Here is a 16,000-nt window from a genome sequence, read left to right as displayed (position 1 = left end):
CCACTTGTGACACTGACCCCAGTGGTACAAGCTCAGGACAGCATCACCGAGCTCCCTTGGAAATCCCCCCCACAAGATTGTATGATAATTTGTTCTTACCCTTGACTTTAACTTTTCCTTCATATTTCCGATACAGAACAGTCGAGACCTGGGGCCTGGAAGGAACGTGAGCTTTTGGCCAATTCGGATTGGCCGCCTGGCAGAGCTCAGCTCTAGAGGAGCAATGGTGGCCAACGCCTTCATCCTACTGGCCCTCTTTGCAGAAGCCTCGGCGAAATCATGCACTCCAAATAAAGCAGGTACTCCAGTGCCACCCTGCCTTTCCAGACTGGGAATCCCCCAGTTCTCCAACTTGCTGTAATCTGAGCTCTAAGGCAGCTTGGTTAGAAAAGGCTAAAAATGGCACCAGGTGGAGAAACAGAAGCCCCCAGTGCCAAGCAGACCTTCCCCCTCAGAAGCAAACATGTACTGAATTAGCCAACTTCTTACAAATTTGAAGATATTTCCTCCCTTTTCCATGTGACATGTCCCTTTTAAAAGTGAGTGACTACTCAGTGCACGCTATGTGCCTTTAAACAATGCTTTGTAGCACTAAGCATGTAATAATGCAGTGGACATTTTAAATTATAAGAAGTCTCATTCTCATTGGGATACATAAGTCAGTCTGTGATTTCATGGGGGTTCTCTAAAGTCAAATAAAAGTTTTAGGGCTGGGGCTGTGGCTTAGGGGTACAGTTCTTGCCTAGGAAGCACAAGGCCCTAAAAAATATCCCTGGTCATATAATAAAGCCACAGGTTTTAAAAAATGGATTCAATTAAATAAGTATTAAATAGTGATAATATTACATGTAGCATAAGTTATAAAAGGAAAATTTCAGTGGCTGGAGTTTGGGGAAACTTGTCACAGCTGGTGAATGCTGTGTGACATCGAGACACTGACCATGTCTGATTTAAAACTTGTGTGACCTCTTCCAGATGTCATCCTTGTGTTTTGTTACCCCAAGACCATCATCACTAAAATCCCCGAGTGTCCCTACGGATGGGAAGTCCACCAGCTGGCACTCGGGGGGCTGTGTTACAATGGGGTTCATGAAGGTGGCTACTACCAGTTTGTCATCCCAGATCTGTCACCCAAGAACAAGTCCTACTGTGGAACCCAGTCAGAGGTAAGACCAAACCAGCCAGAGCAGAAGTGCTTACGCAGAGGGGAGAGCGATGGGACCCAGAGTGAGATGTCCGCTGCCGTCGGTAAGAGGATTCGCAATGCTCCAAGTCCTTTGCAAAGTCAGCCCCTTTGCTTTAATTTCCCAGGAGGCTCAATGACTAAAAACCTTTTCTCTCGGCTGGTTTAGATGACTCTGTTGTTCCTGCCCGTGTATATAGCTGCCGATACCAGAGGTTAACATTGGTCTCTTCTATCTCTCCACCTCACCTCCTGAGATGGGTCTCCTACTGAACACAGGGCTTGCTGATTCGGCAACAATGGCTGGCCCAAGAGCCCCGGGATCTCCTATCACTACCTTCCCGTGCTTGGATCACAGGCGTGTGCCCCGTGTCCAGTATTTTTTTCTGGGTGTGAGAGATCCAAACTCAGGTCTCGGTGTTCCTCTGCAGCCCCGGAAGACTCTCTGGCCTTGACCTTTATTCTCCCGGTTTGTTGGGAAGTGGGGATGGTAGCGAAGCTTCCGTCCTTGAATAGAACAAAGCACACTTCTCACTTCGTATTTCATACTTTTGTCCCTGAATTGGCTGCCCAATCCCCCAACACTGGAAGTGACAGTTAAGAGCTTTGGGGAAAGTTCCTGAGAGAAGCCTCGGAGAATAATAGACTCCTAAGCAGGGTCGTGTAGGTCATCCATGGCAGGGAACCTTGGATATAAAGAGACCATAGCCTCTCCACAAGTGTCCTTATATGCCAGGAGAAATCTGTCATATGAGCCTTCCCATAGAGATACTAGTTTTCAGATAAGAGTGTAATTCCTTACTACTTAGCATCTAGCACCACGGGCCAGAATTCCTGCTGCCTTGACTACTCTACTTGTATGTCCCAGAGCAAAAAAAAAAAAAAAAAAAAGCCAGGCAGATCTTCTTCCTCAAGTGCCCGAAGTCAGGCTTGATGGGAAAAACCCTGAGCAAGGTGAACAGGTTGCTGTCTGTGAATGCTCCCAGTGAAGTGGGAACCATCTCCATCCCCGCCTTCAGATCATTTAAAACAGATGTTCGTAATCTGAACAGTGAGCTCAGAGACCAACTTGCCAGAAGGAAGAATTCCACAGTTAGCTCTTTAGGGTTAAGAGAAGTTTTAGCTACAGACTTATAATCTAGAGTGGAAGATAGGTCAAGATATCCATGGTGCCCTTGGGCAAGGAAAGTGGATAAAAAGTTGAAGCTGGGAATGGAGACTCTCGATGCAGCTCCTTGGTCAGAATCTAGAGACTCGTGAGTACAGATTTCCCCTCTCCAGATAGAAACCTCACTGAAGGGATTCCAGATCTTAGCAAATATTTTCACCTCACACACAAAGAATGGCTTCTGTTGTCCCTGATAAACATTTATGTCTTCTCATTGGGGCTTTTTTTTTTTTTTTTTTTTTTTTTTTTGCTTTGTTTTATAGTTCAAGACAGGGTTTCATGTACTTCAGGCTGGCTTCAAATTAACTCTATAGCTGAAGCTTGCCTGGAACCCCTAAGCACTCCTCCAGCTTCCAAGTGCTGGGGCAACAGGCGTGTAGCACCATGCCCAGCTTTTCACTGGCCTTTTTTCACTGTCAAGCATTTTTCCCAAACTCCTCAGTCCCATCATGGGGTACATCCCTAACTGTCATCTTCCTTCCTCTAGTACAAGCCCCCCATCTACCACTTCTACAGCCACATCGTGTCGAACGACAGCACCGTGATTGTGAAGAACCAGCCTGTCAACTACTCCTTCTCCTGCACCTACCACTCCACCTACTTGGTGAACCAGGCGGCTTTTGACCAGAGGTAAGCCGCTCTGGGGATGGAGGGCTGGCTACTGTGAGGATGCTCCAGTCCTTGTCAATCAGACATGTTTCAGTCCTTATGCAAAATTCTCTCCCCTTTTCAGAGTGGCCACTGTTCATGTCAAGAATGGGAGCATGGGCACATTTGAAAGCCAGTTGTCCCTCAACTTCTACACTGTAAGTCCAGGTCCCCTCCTCTGTCGGTGGCCTTTTTCCAGGGCACTTCCATGAGAGTCACTCTCTCCTGGCATCTGGGCAGAGCCCTCTTCTGGAGCTTTCAGAGTGGCATAGTGCCTTCGCCTAACTTTAGAGCCTGGGTGTAAGAGAAGGTTCACTTCACAGGCTGAAGAGGACAGCACAGATGTGGCTGACTTTCCCATGTCACAGGTAGAAAGATCAAGGCAAAGTCACTGGACCGACAATAGGACACCCTATGTCTGACTCTTAATTAAGGCTAGACTCCACTACATTTCTCTCCAGACATTTGTTTGCCATTAGGATCTCAGAAAATTTAGTCTGGAGTATAGCACTCCCTGAAAAGGCCAGTACTAACAACAAGGCTCAGGGCTAGCCTCTGCTTTTCTAATTCTTTCATCCCTCAAGCCTCACAGTAAGATTTCCCCACTGTCTGACTGGATCTGCTGTCTGTGTTGACATCAACGGTTAAAGGCACACTTCGGTCTCTCTCAAAATTAAGTGCTCCAGAGAAACTAAATATGCATTGGGCATTAGCCCAGCTGCTCTCCCATTAGAAAGGACACTTTGTTTTTAAGCTGCAGCTTCCAGTGAGGACATAGGCACACGGAGGGAGTACTGGCTAGAGGAAGAGGCAGGCAGAAACACAAACCTTTGTCAGAAGCATTAGAACCAGGAGGTGTCCTTAGAGGGCAGCACGTCTGACCCATTTTATTTTTCAAGAGAAAACACCACCCGATCTGAAACCTCCCTAACACTGAACTTGCTTCACTTATTGCCTGGAAGCCATTAATAACACACCCATCCCCCACCACCAGAATTCATCTCATTGCTAGATTAGACTAGAAGAATCTTAAAATAGCCTAAGGGTTTGAGACCCAAAGAAAGGGAGATGTTTGCCCAAGACCGGATGCCTTGGAGAAACATATGGGGAAAAGTTTCTCCAAGTGAGATTCTTCCTGCACAGGACATGGTGCGCAGTACAAAGGCCGTGACTAATCTGGGATTCAGTATTTCACTCTCTTTAAAAACTATTGTTAAAGATGGATCCCTAGGATATATAAGCTTCACGTTGCCTTAAAATCCAGACTAGCTTTGGCTGCCTATTACTAGTAGCTGCCCCAGAAACAATAAATCCCACAGGGCCGCTTGACCTGTCTTTAAGAATCAATGCAGTGTGGGTACCCCGGGTTGCTGTAACCATGATAACACAGCTTCCCACAGAAAAACTGCAGTCTTTACTACAAGCCCCTGCCCAGAAGCTAGCAGTTGTTCATCTAATGAGATAAGGCTGTCGATTCAATCCTAAGAACTTTTACAATAGTTAGAGATATCGATCAGGGTTTTAAATACTCATTCCCCCACCATCAACCACACAGGGTTGAATCTCAGGTATGAATGTAAGCTAGAGGTAAAAGGAACATATTCTTTAATCAAGCATCAATCCATTAATCAGTTAGTCAATCTTCACCAGCAGCCCATCTTCTGATCTGCAGAAACTACTTCCTGAATTGTCTAGAAATGAAGTTAGGTGTCACCAGAATCTCGCTGTCAAAACCCCTCCTGGACACATGGATCTCATCAAAGCATGCCTTCCACTATGCAGACTCTTTGGATTTGCTTTCTGTTCTGCTGTGGGCCCGGTTTCCTGTGGCTAGCCCACATATGCCCCCCAAAATTCCTCCCTCTTCCACTTTGAGGGCGTTCTTGGCTGTTTCCAAAGCAACTGCTTCCCCCTTGCATATATTTTCATCCAATTACCAGACACAGAACCATGTCCTACATAGAACAATGGAACCAATACACTGCCAATGCTTAAGATTCTGGGAAGCCCAAAGTCTGATCTCTGCATGCACACTGTATCCTTTCTGTCACCCTTCCCCATAGTTGATATTCCCAGGGGAAAGTTATGACTCCCAAATAAAGACAAAGGAAGGTTGTTTGTTTACAGACATAGCCTGGCCCTGTGGATAAAAGGGGGGAGGGTGAGACATTCCACGAAGCCTGGTTTCACCACTTACTAGTTAAACAGCTTTAGGAAAGTTAAGGCACCTCCCTGCTCTTCCACCTCCACATCTATGAAATAAGAACTCCGAGACATGTTAGGAAGATTCAGTGAAATCACCTCTAGAAGTACTCAGCGTGATCTTGGTAAGTACCCAGGGAGACAACTGTCCTCCCAAGTGCAGACGCGGGCCCGGTTTCACATGGACACTCTGAGCATTCTTGGGATTGTTTGCTGCCTTCATGGAGAGGAGACATGGACAGTGTGAGATTAGGTCAACTTGTTAGAATCGAAACAGCGCTGACCAGCCTTCTTAGTGGCACAAAAGAAATGAAAAGGCATGAGGTGGACATAGGCAAACAACAAAGATTAAAGATCCTTCCAGAACCTGCAGAGCTGCCTACCCTTGACTACCCACTGGAAGTCCATCAGGCTTCCGTTCCTGAGGGGTAGTCACTCCATCTCTTTTGGTGATTCGGGTGAGCTGGGCCTTGTGCTTTAGATTTTCTTGTAAAATCTGACCGCCCCCCCCCCACTCCTATTTACTTTGCTTCTGTCTGCTGAAATAATCCCATGGAATGCTGGAGGTCACACCTCTCTGAAGAGCCCGCATCTCCTCTAAGTGAAACATCGTCTCTCTCATTGCTTCACATGCCATCCCAGCTGTTTTCCTGGGACCACAGCTGGTTGGTCAATGCCCCATCACAAAGGAGGACCCAAACCTGAAATGTTTTATTCTAGTCTTTCGATAAGCTGGTAAGAGACGTGGTGGGGCCACAGGTGAGCATCTAGGTTCTGGGAGACTCTGGGAATGTGTCCGGAGTGTTCACTTTAGGCTAGTTTCCTTATGCCATTTTCCCTCACTGTGAACAAAAGCAACAACTAAATTCTCTCAGATCTGTTCTGTGAGGTACCCCTGTCTTTAACGTGAGTGACCAGATAGTTCTGAGTCAACCTTTTAGTCAAGGTAAGGAATGCTAGAACATGGTTTCTCGACAGATTTGTCCATCCTGTAGGGCGGAAAAGTAGTTTGTGTGATCTATCTGCTTTTAGGGATGGGAAAATAAACTCTCCTGGCATGTAACAGCTTGCCAAGGTAAAACTGTCTGATGATAGGTCTCTGATTTGTATGTTAAAAAGAAAGTAGGGATGTCAGACATGGTGGCTTGGGTTTATAATCTCACTTGAGATGGAGAAGTGAGATTATTGAGATATTGAAGCTAGCCTGGTCTACATGTGAGTTTCAGGCTAGTCAGATCTGTATAGAGAGATCCTGAAAGGGATGGGGAAAAGGAGCTAAAGAGGGAGGAACGGAGGAAGGGGAAGGAGTGCTATGAATTACTGTACTTATCAGAAATGGAAAGCCCTGCTTCTGTCCCCCCCTCTGACGGAATTGTGGACAATTGCTCAACCAGTAGAGAGATCACACGGTACCAGCTAATCTCCAGCAAAAAGATTTCACACAAATATCTCTCCAGAGACCTGGGAGCTAATTTGCCAATCCCAAGTTTGTTTCCATGGGTGTGAAATGTCTCTTGCGGTCTCATAAGTTTTAGGTAATACCAAAAGTGCTTTCAAAGCCACCAGAAAGCTGTTCCTTCAGCTGCATGCCATGCAAGTAAACAGGTCACTTATAACTGGGAACATCATTGCTTAATTGTGGCAACCATTAATGTGGTGCAGAGGCCTGACAGACAGAAGGAAAGGAAGCAGCCGGCTTCTAGGTGGCTGCGTGAGGGAGCCTTGGCTGGACCTGCTTCAGTAGAATAAAGGTAGAGAGGGGCTTAGAGTCTTCTCACGATGCCTCTTGTGCTGGACTCGTGGGACCCTAGTCTGTGTCCTATGTTTCTGTCCAATTCCCACCTTACGGAAATGAAGAAAGGGAGTTCCAAAGACTTAATCCCTTCAACTGGGTCTCAAATCAGCCATAGGGTCCTGGGTTATCCTGGGATCTTAGCCCTCCTGGCCAGTGCCTGTGCCGTGGCCAACATCAGAGAGGAGTCCTACGGTCTTATCCAAGTGAACCGAAAGGAGACTGACAGTGGAGAGGCTGTGGCTTTGAGGAAGCCAACCACAGCTGTTATTCCAAACAACTCCCTGAACATTATCCGAAGATAGGAGATGTCGTCCCTGGGTCATCCCTGGGCCAGAGAGTAGACCCTGCCAGTCCTGAGTATTAGTGAGCCTTTGACACACTCATGGTGCCTGCTTTCCTTATCATAGCCCCGAGATCTCATACCCTGCTCCTTCCTCTACTTCCCAACCCCCCTCCAGACCTGACTCCTTGCTGTCCTGTCAGCCATGGGGCTTCTGCCTTGTGGATACATTCCTCCTGCTGTGGCTACACATTCCCCTTCCTCAAGTCTTGTTCAAATGCTACCTCCTCAATGAGGCCTCCCCCCGGCTGCCCTTTTCAAAACTGTAACAGGGGACTGGAGAGAAAGCTCCATCCATGAAATGCTTGCCCTGTAAGCAAAGGCATCTGAGTTCAATCTCCAGACTCTCATTAAAAACTAACAAGCCGCAGGCTGAGCACACCACCACTGGCCATCCCGCTCTGGGCAAGGCAGAGACAGGTGGGTCCCTTCTGTTTACCTGCAAGCTTACTATCACACTTGGTGAGTTCTGAGCTGATGAGAACTCAAGGTAGACAGTGCCTGAGGAATGAAACCAGAGGTTGTCCTCCACATACATGTGCGCAGACACATATGTGTACCTTTATTTACTCATGTACCCACACACACAACCATGCATATGAACACACACACACACACACACACTAGCTTACCCTTCCTCATGTTTCTAATCAATTTTTGCTATTTTTTTTTTTGTGGTTTCCAATCTTATATACTATATACTAGTCTAATGTGCTGTATAATTTACTTCTTTTGTCTTTCTCTCCTGCTAGAATATCTTGGTGACAGAGCTTGCTTCATTCACAAATATTGTACCTCAATACACAGGGTATCTTGACATAGAAACTATCTAAATATGTAGAACAATACCCAGACACAGTGCAGGAAGTCTGTGACTTACATCTGTCGATAACCACACTGTTAATCCAGTCATAAAATTTCAATTCTAGGTGACCATTTGCTCAGACAAAGTGCAGGGAGTCAGGCTAATGAGGGGTTAGAGCAGTTGGTGGTTCTTGGCCTTAAGTGATTTGTGAAATCACAGAACCCTGTCTTCACATCCTTGGGCCTCATTGTTTTTCCATCTGTCAAGTTCATTGGCATTACTGAGACCGTGTGTGTCTAACCATGACCAGCGAATGTCCTTACCCCCTTCTCAGATAACATCAGCATCCCCAGAGGTTCAGTTTCTCCGGCTCTAGAGTTTTCTCTGTGGTCCCGTGCATTTGTTCCTTTGGTTAGATCCCTCTCTATCCCATCTCAACATGTCTGCTCCCACCAGACCTGATGACTCATTCTGAGAGGTCACAAGGCCTAATGTCCCCATTTCCTTTCCAAGAATGCCAAGTTTTCCACCAAGAAAGAAGCTCCCTTCATTCTGGAAACATCCGAAATTGGTTCAGATCTGTTTGCAGGAGTAGAAGCCAAAGGCCTAAGCATTCGGTAAGTTCCTTTACTCTGTGTGTGTGTTTTTAAGAAAAAAAAAAAAGACCAACCAATGGACTTCAGTCTGTAGATGTCTCTATACACAGGAGTGGTTCTTAGTGATACCATGTTGTTTTATTCCCAGGTTTAAAGTAGTCTTGAATAGCTGTTGGGCCACCCCCTCGGCTGACTTCATGTACCCCTTGCAATGGCAGCTGATCAATAAGGGGTAAGTGCCACTCTCTGTGGAGTCCAGGCAGAGTGGTGTGCCCAATGTGTCCTGATGTCTTTTACTGTGGCTTGGGAGGGAAACCTTTTGGTCATACAGGATCCTTTCGGTGGAGCCCCAGTTTGCAAGAGTCTTTAGTGGTATTATGGGAGATATATTACCAGGTATTTTCTGAACACACAATCACACTCCCTCAAGGGGCAGTTCCATGTGGGGCAGGGGGGTTGTTGATGTAAGCTGCCACCATCCAAGCAACCAAGGGTAGCTGTCACCGAGAGACAGGTGCCACAGCCTGTGACAAGGCACCTATATATGCCCATTATCTGCCTTCCCTTCCCCCATCACGAAGCTCCTCTTACAGTATTTTCCACTGACTGATACCGGGCCTAGTGCACTCTGGCAGCCAAGAGCTATTTTAAGGTTTTGTGTCTTGAGTTCAGGCAAGGAGCTCAGGTTTATTGACCAAACAGTCCTGTTAGGTCCTCATAAGTTGGAAAATTCTCACAGCCCTGTCTCTGCTGAGGCCACAACAAACAGAAATAACTCTGACCCTTGGCCCAGATAGGAAGGCGCAACCTTTGTTTCTCTCTCATGACTTCTGAGAGAGGATTCTGAGATGACATTTCTAAGGTCCTCCTCCTGTCTCAGTAAACATACATTTACATATTTCTTTCCAGTCATTGTCTAGATCATATATGGAAAATTTGACTGTGATTGTCTTTTTACAAATTTTATTATATGTATGATGGATGGAATTTCCAGTTTCGGACAAGACCTAATAATACACACAGAGATCATTGGTGGGTATGGCTCGAGTTCAGATGTCTATGGTAACTCTGGAAAACACGACTCCCCCCATCATAGAGGTCCTTCCCTTGTGTTACCCTGGAGTCTTCATGCCAGTCATGAAGAGGGCTTTATCTCTGGCACCTCTGCAATCCACCTCACACCTAGAGATCAGAGTGCTCTGAAAGGACAAATGGCTGCACACAAGCCTAGCCCAATGCTGTGCAAAGTGTTTGGAGCTCTCTGGTGTGACTTGTCCTTCCCCCTCCTCCTGTGCCTCCCAGCTGCCCCACTGATGAAACAGTCTTCGTGCATGAGAACGGCAAGGACCACAGGGCCACTTTTCAATTCAATGCCTTCCGGTTCCAGAACATCCCCAAACTATCCAAGGTTTGGCTACACTGTGAGACTTTCATCTGCGACAGTGAGAAGCTCTCCTGCCCAGTGGTGAGGGTCCTGGCTCCAAAAGGAGGATATTACCCCCAGGGGTGCTGGTGCTAGATGAGCTGGATTTGACCTGGAAATTGTGGGTTCAGGGTGTGGAGACAGAAGGTCTGGGCCTGTCCACCTTGCTACCAAAACCTTCCAGCCTGGTGGCCTGTGTCCCTTGCCCCACTAGAGCTGACTTCCTTGTTTTCTAACTAGAGGTTATCGGTTCTGATGGCTGTTCCCTTGTCAGAGAACAATGTAAGATAAAAATGTAGCCAATAACAGGTATTAAAGTGCTTTGAACAAAAGTTAGAAGGGTAAAAGAATCCAAGACGTAGACAGAATGGTAAAAATAGGCAACTGCAGTCTGTGTGGGACTATATCTTCAGAGAAATGCTGGATGTCTGGGTCACAATGGGCTTCACAGAGGGGAAAGCCAGTACCCTTGTGGTTCTGGGGTTTGCTGAGCTGCAAACACCTTCTTGGGTACTGGAGGCCTCCAAGGCCTGCACTTCTAAAGAGGCTGCCAGCCCACGTGTCCTGGAGGAAACGCAGAAAAGAGGCTGACTCTCTCCTTCCATCAACTCAGACAGCTAGAAAACAGATGCTGATGCGCACAGGGAGGAAGAGAGAAAAGAGACAGAGAAAACAGGGCTGGAAGGAGGACTAGTTAGTTCTTCATCAAAGGACGGGCACTGGAGTTGCAGTTTTAACAAAAGAAAATGAAGCAGAACTTGTGTGTGTGTGTGTGTGTGTGTGTGTGTGTGTGTGTGTGTGTGTGTGTGTGTTTAAGCATCCTCTTTTATCTCTGGGTTAAGAGTAAAAGCTTGTAGGAAGGTGTTGTGCCCACTGGAATTCTAATGAGCTATTCCCCCAGGATTCCCCAGCCTGGGCAGCCAGTGAATTCTAGGCATACGTGCACTTGTGCATGTGCGGGTGCATGGCCGTGTAGGCATGGTGTGTACCTTACGTATCAGTTGCTATGGAGCAACTGAGGACTTTGACTCCTTGAAGTTCACTTTGTTTTTTTTTTTTTTGTTTGTTTGTTTGTTTGTTTGTTTTCTCACTTCTCCTCCCTGTCTTCAGAACTGTGACAAACGGAAACGAATGCTACGTGACCAGACGGGGGGTGTCCTGGTTGTGGAGCTGTCTCTGCGGAGTAAGCTGATTGCCCAATAATAGTCATGTGGACTCTGGGCTGTGTCCACAGGCACGGCAGGTTTGAGCATTTTGATGGAATTGTCAAACCAGGCGTGCCTGTGGACACAGCACTCACGGGCTCCTCAAGTGGCTAGTGCCAGGGTCTGATCATGTGGACGCAAGGACATGAGGTTTGTTGACTACCCTGAATGTCTTATGAGGCCAAACCCAGATGCACCTGAGGAATTAGGAAGCACTGAGCTGAGCTTCCGAACTGATCATGTAGTGAACAATAGGGCAGGAATGCAGGTATCCTAGGAACAGCAGCAAACCTTTGCTGCCCAAGGCCTGGCCAAGCACTGAGTCTCATAAATGAGTAAGACTCATAGAGACCCTGTGGCCAGGCTTTCCCTGTCTAACTGGGAGGGAAAAAAATGGTTTGCACTGCGGAAAAGGGAAATGTTGACAGGTCTAGTGGGCAGAGAGATGCAAAAGTGTGCCCACCATAATTGTACAGGCTGTGTAGGCTATTGGGAAATGTCAGTGTGGCCTGAAGGATGCTAAGTAGAGGGTGAGTTTTGAGTTGTTCCTCAAAGCACAACTGTCAATCACAGACCAGGGCTACGTCTGAAAGCTGCCTCTTGATTTTGCGTGGCAGCTTGCAAACTAACACAGGTTCTGTATACTTTCCTGTGGTTCTAAAAGCTAAAAAGAAAGGGGAAAAAAAACATGATGCATAAAAATTCAATGAAGTTGAAATCTCAGTGTCTATAAAGTTTTATTAGAAGACAGAGACACATGTTCCTGCAAATGTCATTGCCTACAAGTGTATTCATACTTGGGTGACAGTGACTAAGGCCGTGCCTTGTGTGGTACCTGTAACCCAGCACTCAGGAGGCTGAGGCAGGCTGAATGTGAATTTATGGCCTATCTGGGATACATAGTAAGAACCTGCCCAAAAATGTAAAGGAAAAAAATACTAGGTACTAAAATTGTCTAATGCTTTTCAAAATATTTGACAACCCCTGCTTTAGAGAGCCAAGGAGATGCCGCTCTAGGGGAGGTCCTTGTAATCCCCAGAAGATGCTTATGGTCGAAAGGGGGTTGGATGTGGTCAGGTCTGTGGTTCAGACACAGATCTGATACTTCCTCCGTGCCTTTCTTCAACCTGCACTCTCTCTCTCTCTCTCTCTCTCTCTCTCTCTCTCTCTCTCTCTCTCTCTCTCTCTCTCTCTCTCTCTTTGCTCACTCCAGGCAGAGGGTTTTCCGGCCTCTGTGACTTCTCAGGTAAGGAAAAGAGCCACTTCTGGAAAGTGTCATGGGGCAATACTTTTGTGAAGTGGGCATATATGTTAGAGATATTTACTTTGCACCCCCCCCCCAAATCTGTCATTAAAAACATACATCTTCGAGTACACTTGAGTAGGGGCGGGAGGAGGGGCAGAGGTGAAGAGATCTCTACTACAGCTGGCCTTTGACCTGAGAGAAAGAATCTGTTTCAAATGGATGAAGAGCCATCAGCCCACACCACCCTCTGAACAAAGCCAACACCGTGTAGCTTTCCTGAGATTCCTGGATTTGAAGATCATGACTTCTAATCAGACCATCTGCTCACTTAGGAAATATCTGAGTCCTGGCTGTGACCCTGCTGTTCATTAATAGAGTGACATTAATAAGAAAGCCTCAACCTGCCACAGTCTGCTTTCCTCTGGGAAACTGGGTTATGAGTGTCCCTAGCGTATGTGGTATTCTATGAATTAATTATACTTCATCACCAAACAATACAGTGAACAAGACAAGGCCATGGGCGAGGGCTGGGCACATGACAGAGCAGGCAGTTAGGGAAACTTCTTAGGGGAGGAGCCAGATGTCTGTTTGCCAAAGGCCCACAATGTTTGCATACATGTTAGGGCCTCTTTACTGGTAGAAGTGGACCATGAAAGCCCCAGGGAATGAACAGTAACGAATTTGGAAGCTTTAAAACAGCCTCGTTGCGTTAACCCTGGCCGGATTCTCCTTGGCCTTATACAGCTGTTTCTCAGTGCCGTCTCTGCCTCCACTGTTTTGCAGATGTTCTTCTCCACCTGGTCCTGATGCTAGGGACCTGGGCTGTGCTGTAGGAGATAGCGGGGCAGCTGCAGCAGCTCTCTCCAAGGTCACCCTGAGCTATGACACATGCGTTTATTGGGCTACCAGAAAGGACAGACAGAAGACTTTGTTGCTGGGGGAGCCAGGAACAGCCATTTGCCAAATATGTGTCCCCCATGATTTGTGTGTGAATTTGGTGACCCACTGCCTCGGAGTCGTACTTTCACATTTTCCTTCCTGGGGCAGTTAGATCCTGATAATCTTCTCCATGGAGCTGGGAAGGAGCCTTCTCTCCTCTGCTCAAATGAGAGCAGCTCTTGAAACCTATAGAAGACTAACACACACCCATGCCGTGCAGCTTAGCATTTGGAGGCAGAGACACCATCACCACAAAAATCAATGCCAAATATAGAATCCACAGCAATAGCCAACATTACCCAGTAGGCACTCTGTCATTGAGACAGTACAGTTCTAAGGACCACCATCGAGCTCCTAGGCAGGAGGTTCCAGTCTTCAAACCACAATGTGGAAACCCAAGTTAAACACACTTTATTTGCTCAAACTTCTGTAATGGATTAGAAGTGGGTTCTTGAGAGCCAATAGTACAAATCTGCTCTTATTATAGGGTTTCTTAAATAGATATAATCATTAAGTAGGTATAAATGCCGTGTCCTTATAAGTGATTGTATTTCTAGTCACAAATAAATAGGAAACAGACTATGAACAAAGTAAGACTCATCATCATTTTGCACAAGAGTGTGGCATAACCTGCATGAAACGTATTTGCACAAAAGTTGAAAGATTCTGACTGAGTCCTGGTTCTCTGAGATGTGAGAGTCCATCTTCCCTGGTTCTTGTGTGTTCTTGGAAGTCTTCCTGTTACGATGGTGGAACGCATTTCACCCTCACTGAAAACATCCAAGCCTGTGTTTACTTCCAACTCACTCGCTCACTTGCGATTGTGGGGGCTGAACCAACCTCTCATCAGAAATGTAATTCACATAGAATCAATGACATCACATGACCACACACTCTCAGAACTGGCCACTCCTCATACCCAGAACATGTCAATGAGAAGTCAACTGAGTACACCAATCCTGTGAGAGCATTCACTGTGCTATGACAGGAGAGACCCTGTGCTAAGTCTTTTTTTTAATCCTTTGTGACTTACATACTGGGCATTTGAAATCACATGTCAGTTTGTCCCTCTGTATTTTATGCCCCTGAGAGATCTTGATGTCAGCAGTTGGCCGACCTTTTACAACTTGCATACAGGAACTTGGAAATCGTGTCTGTTTAGCCACAGGCTAGGGTTCTGTGGTTCCATGCAGTCTAAACTTGGCATCTATCTAGTGCTCCAATCAGTTTGGAATCACTTTCCAGTGTAAAGTAGGAGCTATCTGTAGCCAAGAATTACAGAGAACAGTCTCTATTGATCCTAGTGAGGGACTCTTACGAAGTGTACATATAGCCAAGTTTTTTATATAGGTCTTTGGCTATCAAAATAAAACAATGTTTAATTCTGTCATCATGGTTTATGATCTTGTATCTCAACCTGGTGCTATGTACTAAATATAAAATGTCTGGAATAAGTAACCCACGGCTGCAGTGTACAGTGTCATATGTCATGATAGAAGACGATGCCAGTGTTCTTACAAAGTTTTTGACGCTTCACAGACTCCAAGAATCCCCCAAATGTTTTGATCATTTGCATTCAAACACTGTAGTACAAGAGTTTACAGACAAAGAGGTGAAGGAGGTAGCCATCTTGCATGGCTAATGTTGGAGGGAAGAAGAGTCACCTGGGGTGGGCCCTGCCCATGGAACTGCACTCTCTCAAGAGTGAATAGATGTGTTCGGTCTAGTTTAACCGATAGCTCCACACAGGGTTTAGTTACCCTTTCTGCCCTTAGGTTCTGTAAGGGATTAAGAGACAGCAACCTTGGTGTAATGTCCACTAAAAATTCTAATTTGCACTAAACATAAAACGTATATCCAGAGAAAAGAAATATACATATCCCTTAGGTATCCTTAGTATATACACACACAACACTAGATATAGATTTAAGGAAACTGCTCCTGGCTATGAAAACCCATTTTCTTTCTGTCTCTCTCCCCTCCTCCCTCCCTTCTTCTCTTTATTCATGTGTATATATACCCAGTGTGGGGTGTGTGTATGTGTGTATGTGTGTGTGTGTGTGTGTGTGTGTGTGTGTGTGTGTGTGTGTAGAAACACAGGTGTGCATGTGGGTATCTGTGTTTGTATTTTTGTTGTGTTTTGTATGCATGTATAGATTTATATATCAAATGTTTATGTTATAATATCAAATGAGGCCAGATTTAACAAAGTCTATTATTTGAATATAATTTAGACAAGCAGATGGGCTAGGGCCAGAAGCAAATGTACCTCACTGATAAAAATACAAAGATGAAACATTAATAAACAATTGCTTTATTCAACCCCATCTCTGAAACTGAATAGAATTTTCTAATGCCCTTTTAATATAACAATATTAGATTATTTGATTGCTTTATTTTTGTGTCTAACTCTGCTAGTCCTTCATGATGCATTGTTGCATTTTTAAAAA

General features: G+C 45.8%; 1 protein-coding gene across 1 annotated transcript; it reads left to right on the top strand.

The window, feature by feature from the left end:
• Positions 1-223: 223 nt before the first annotated feature.
• Positions 224-14,046, top strand: TECTB (tectorin beta; the record flags this gene model as incomplete). Its single annotated transcript, XM_080911120.1, has 10 exons — positions 224-299; positions 976-1,166; positions 2,839-2,981; positions 3,085-3,157; positions 8,655-8,758; positions 8,886-8,969; positions 10,040-10,202; positions 11,271-11,343; positions 12,579-12,611; positions 13,395-14,046. 10 exons carry the CDS (start codon positions 224-226, stop codon positions 13,442-13,444), a joined length of 990 nt encoding a protein of 329 aa, XP_080767246.1. The 3' UTR covers positions 13,445-14,046.
• Positions 14,047-16,000: the final 1,954 nt, after the last annotated feature.

The sequence above is a fragment of the Micromys minutus genome (assembly GCF_963924665.1).
Source record: "Micromys minutus genome assembly, chromosome: 2".
NCBI classification, from domain to species: Eukaryota; Metazoa; Chordata; class Mammalia; order Rodentia; family Muridae; genus Micromys; species Micromys minutus.
This window is presented reverse-complemented; position numbering and strand designations above follow the sequence as displayed.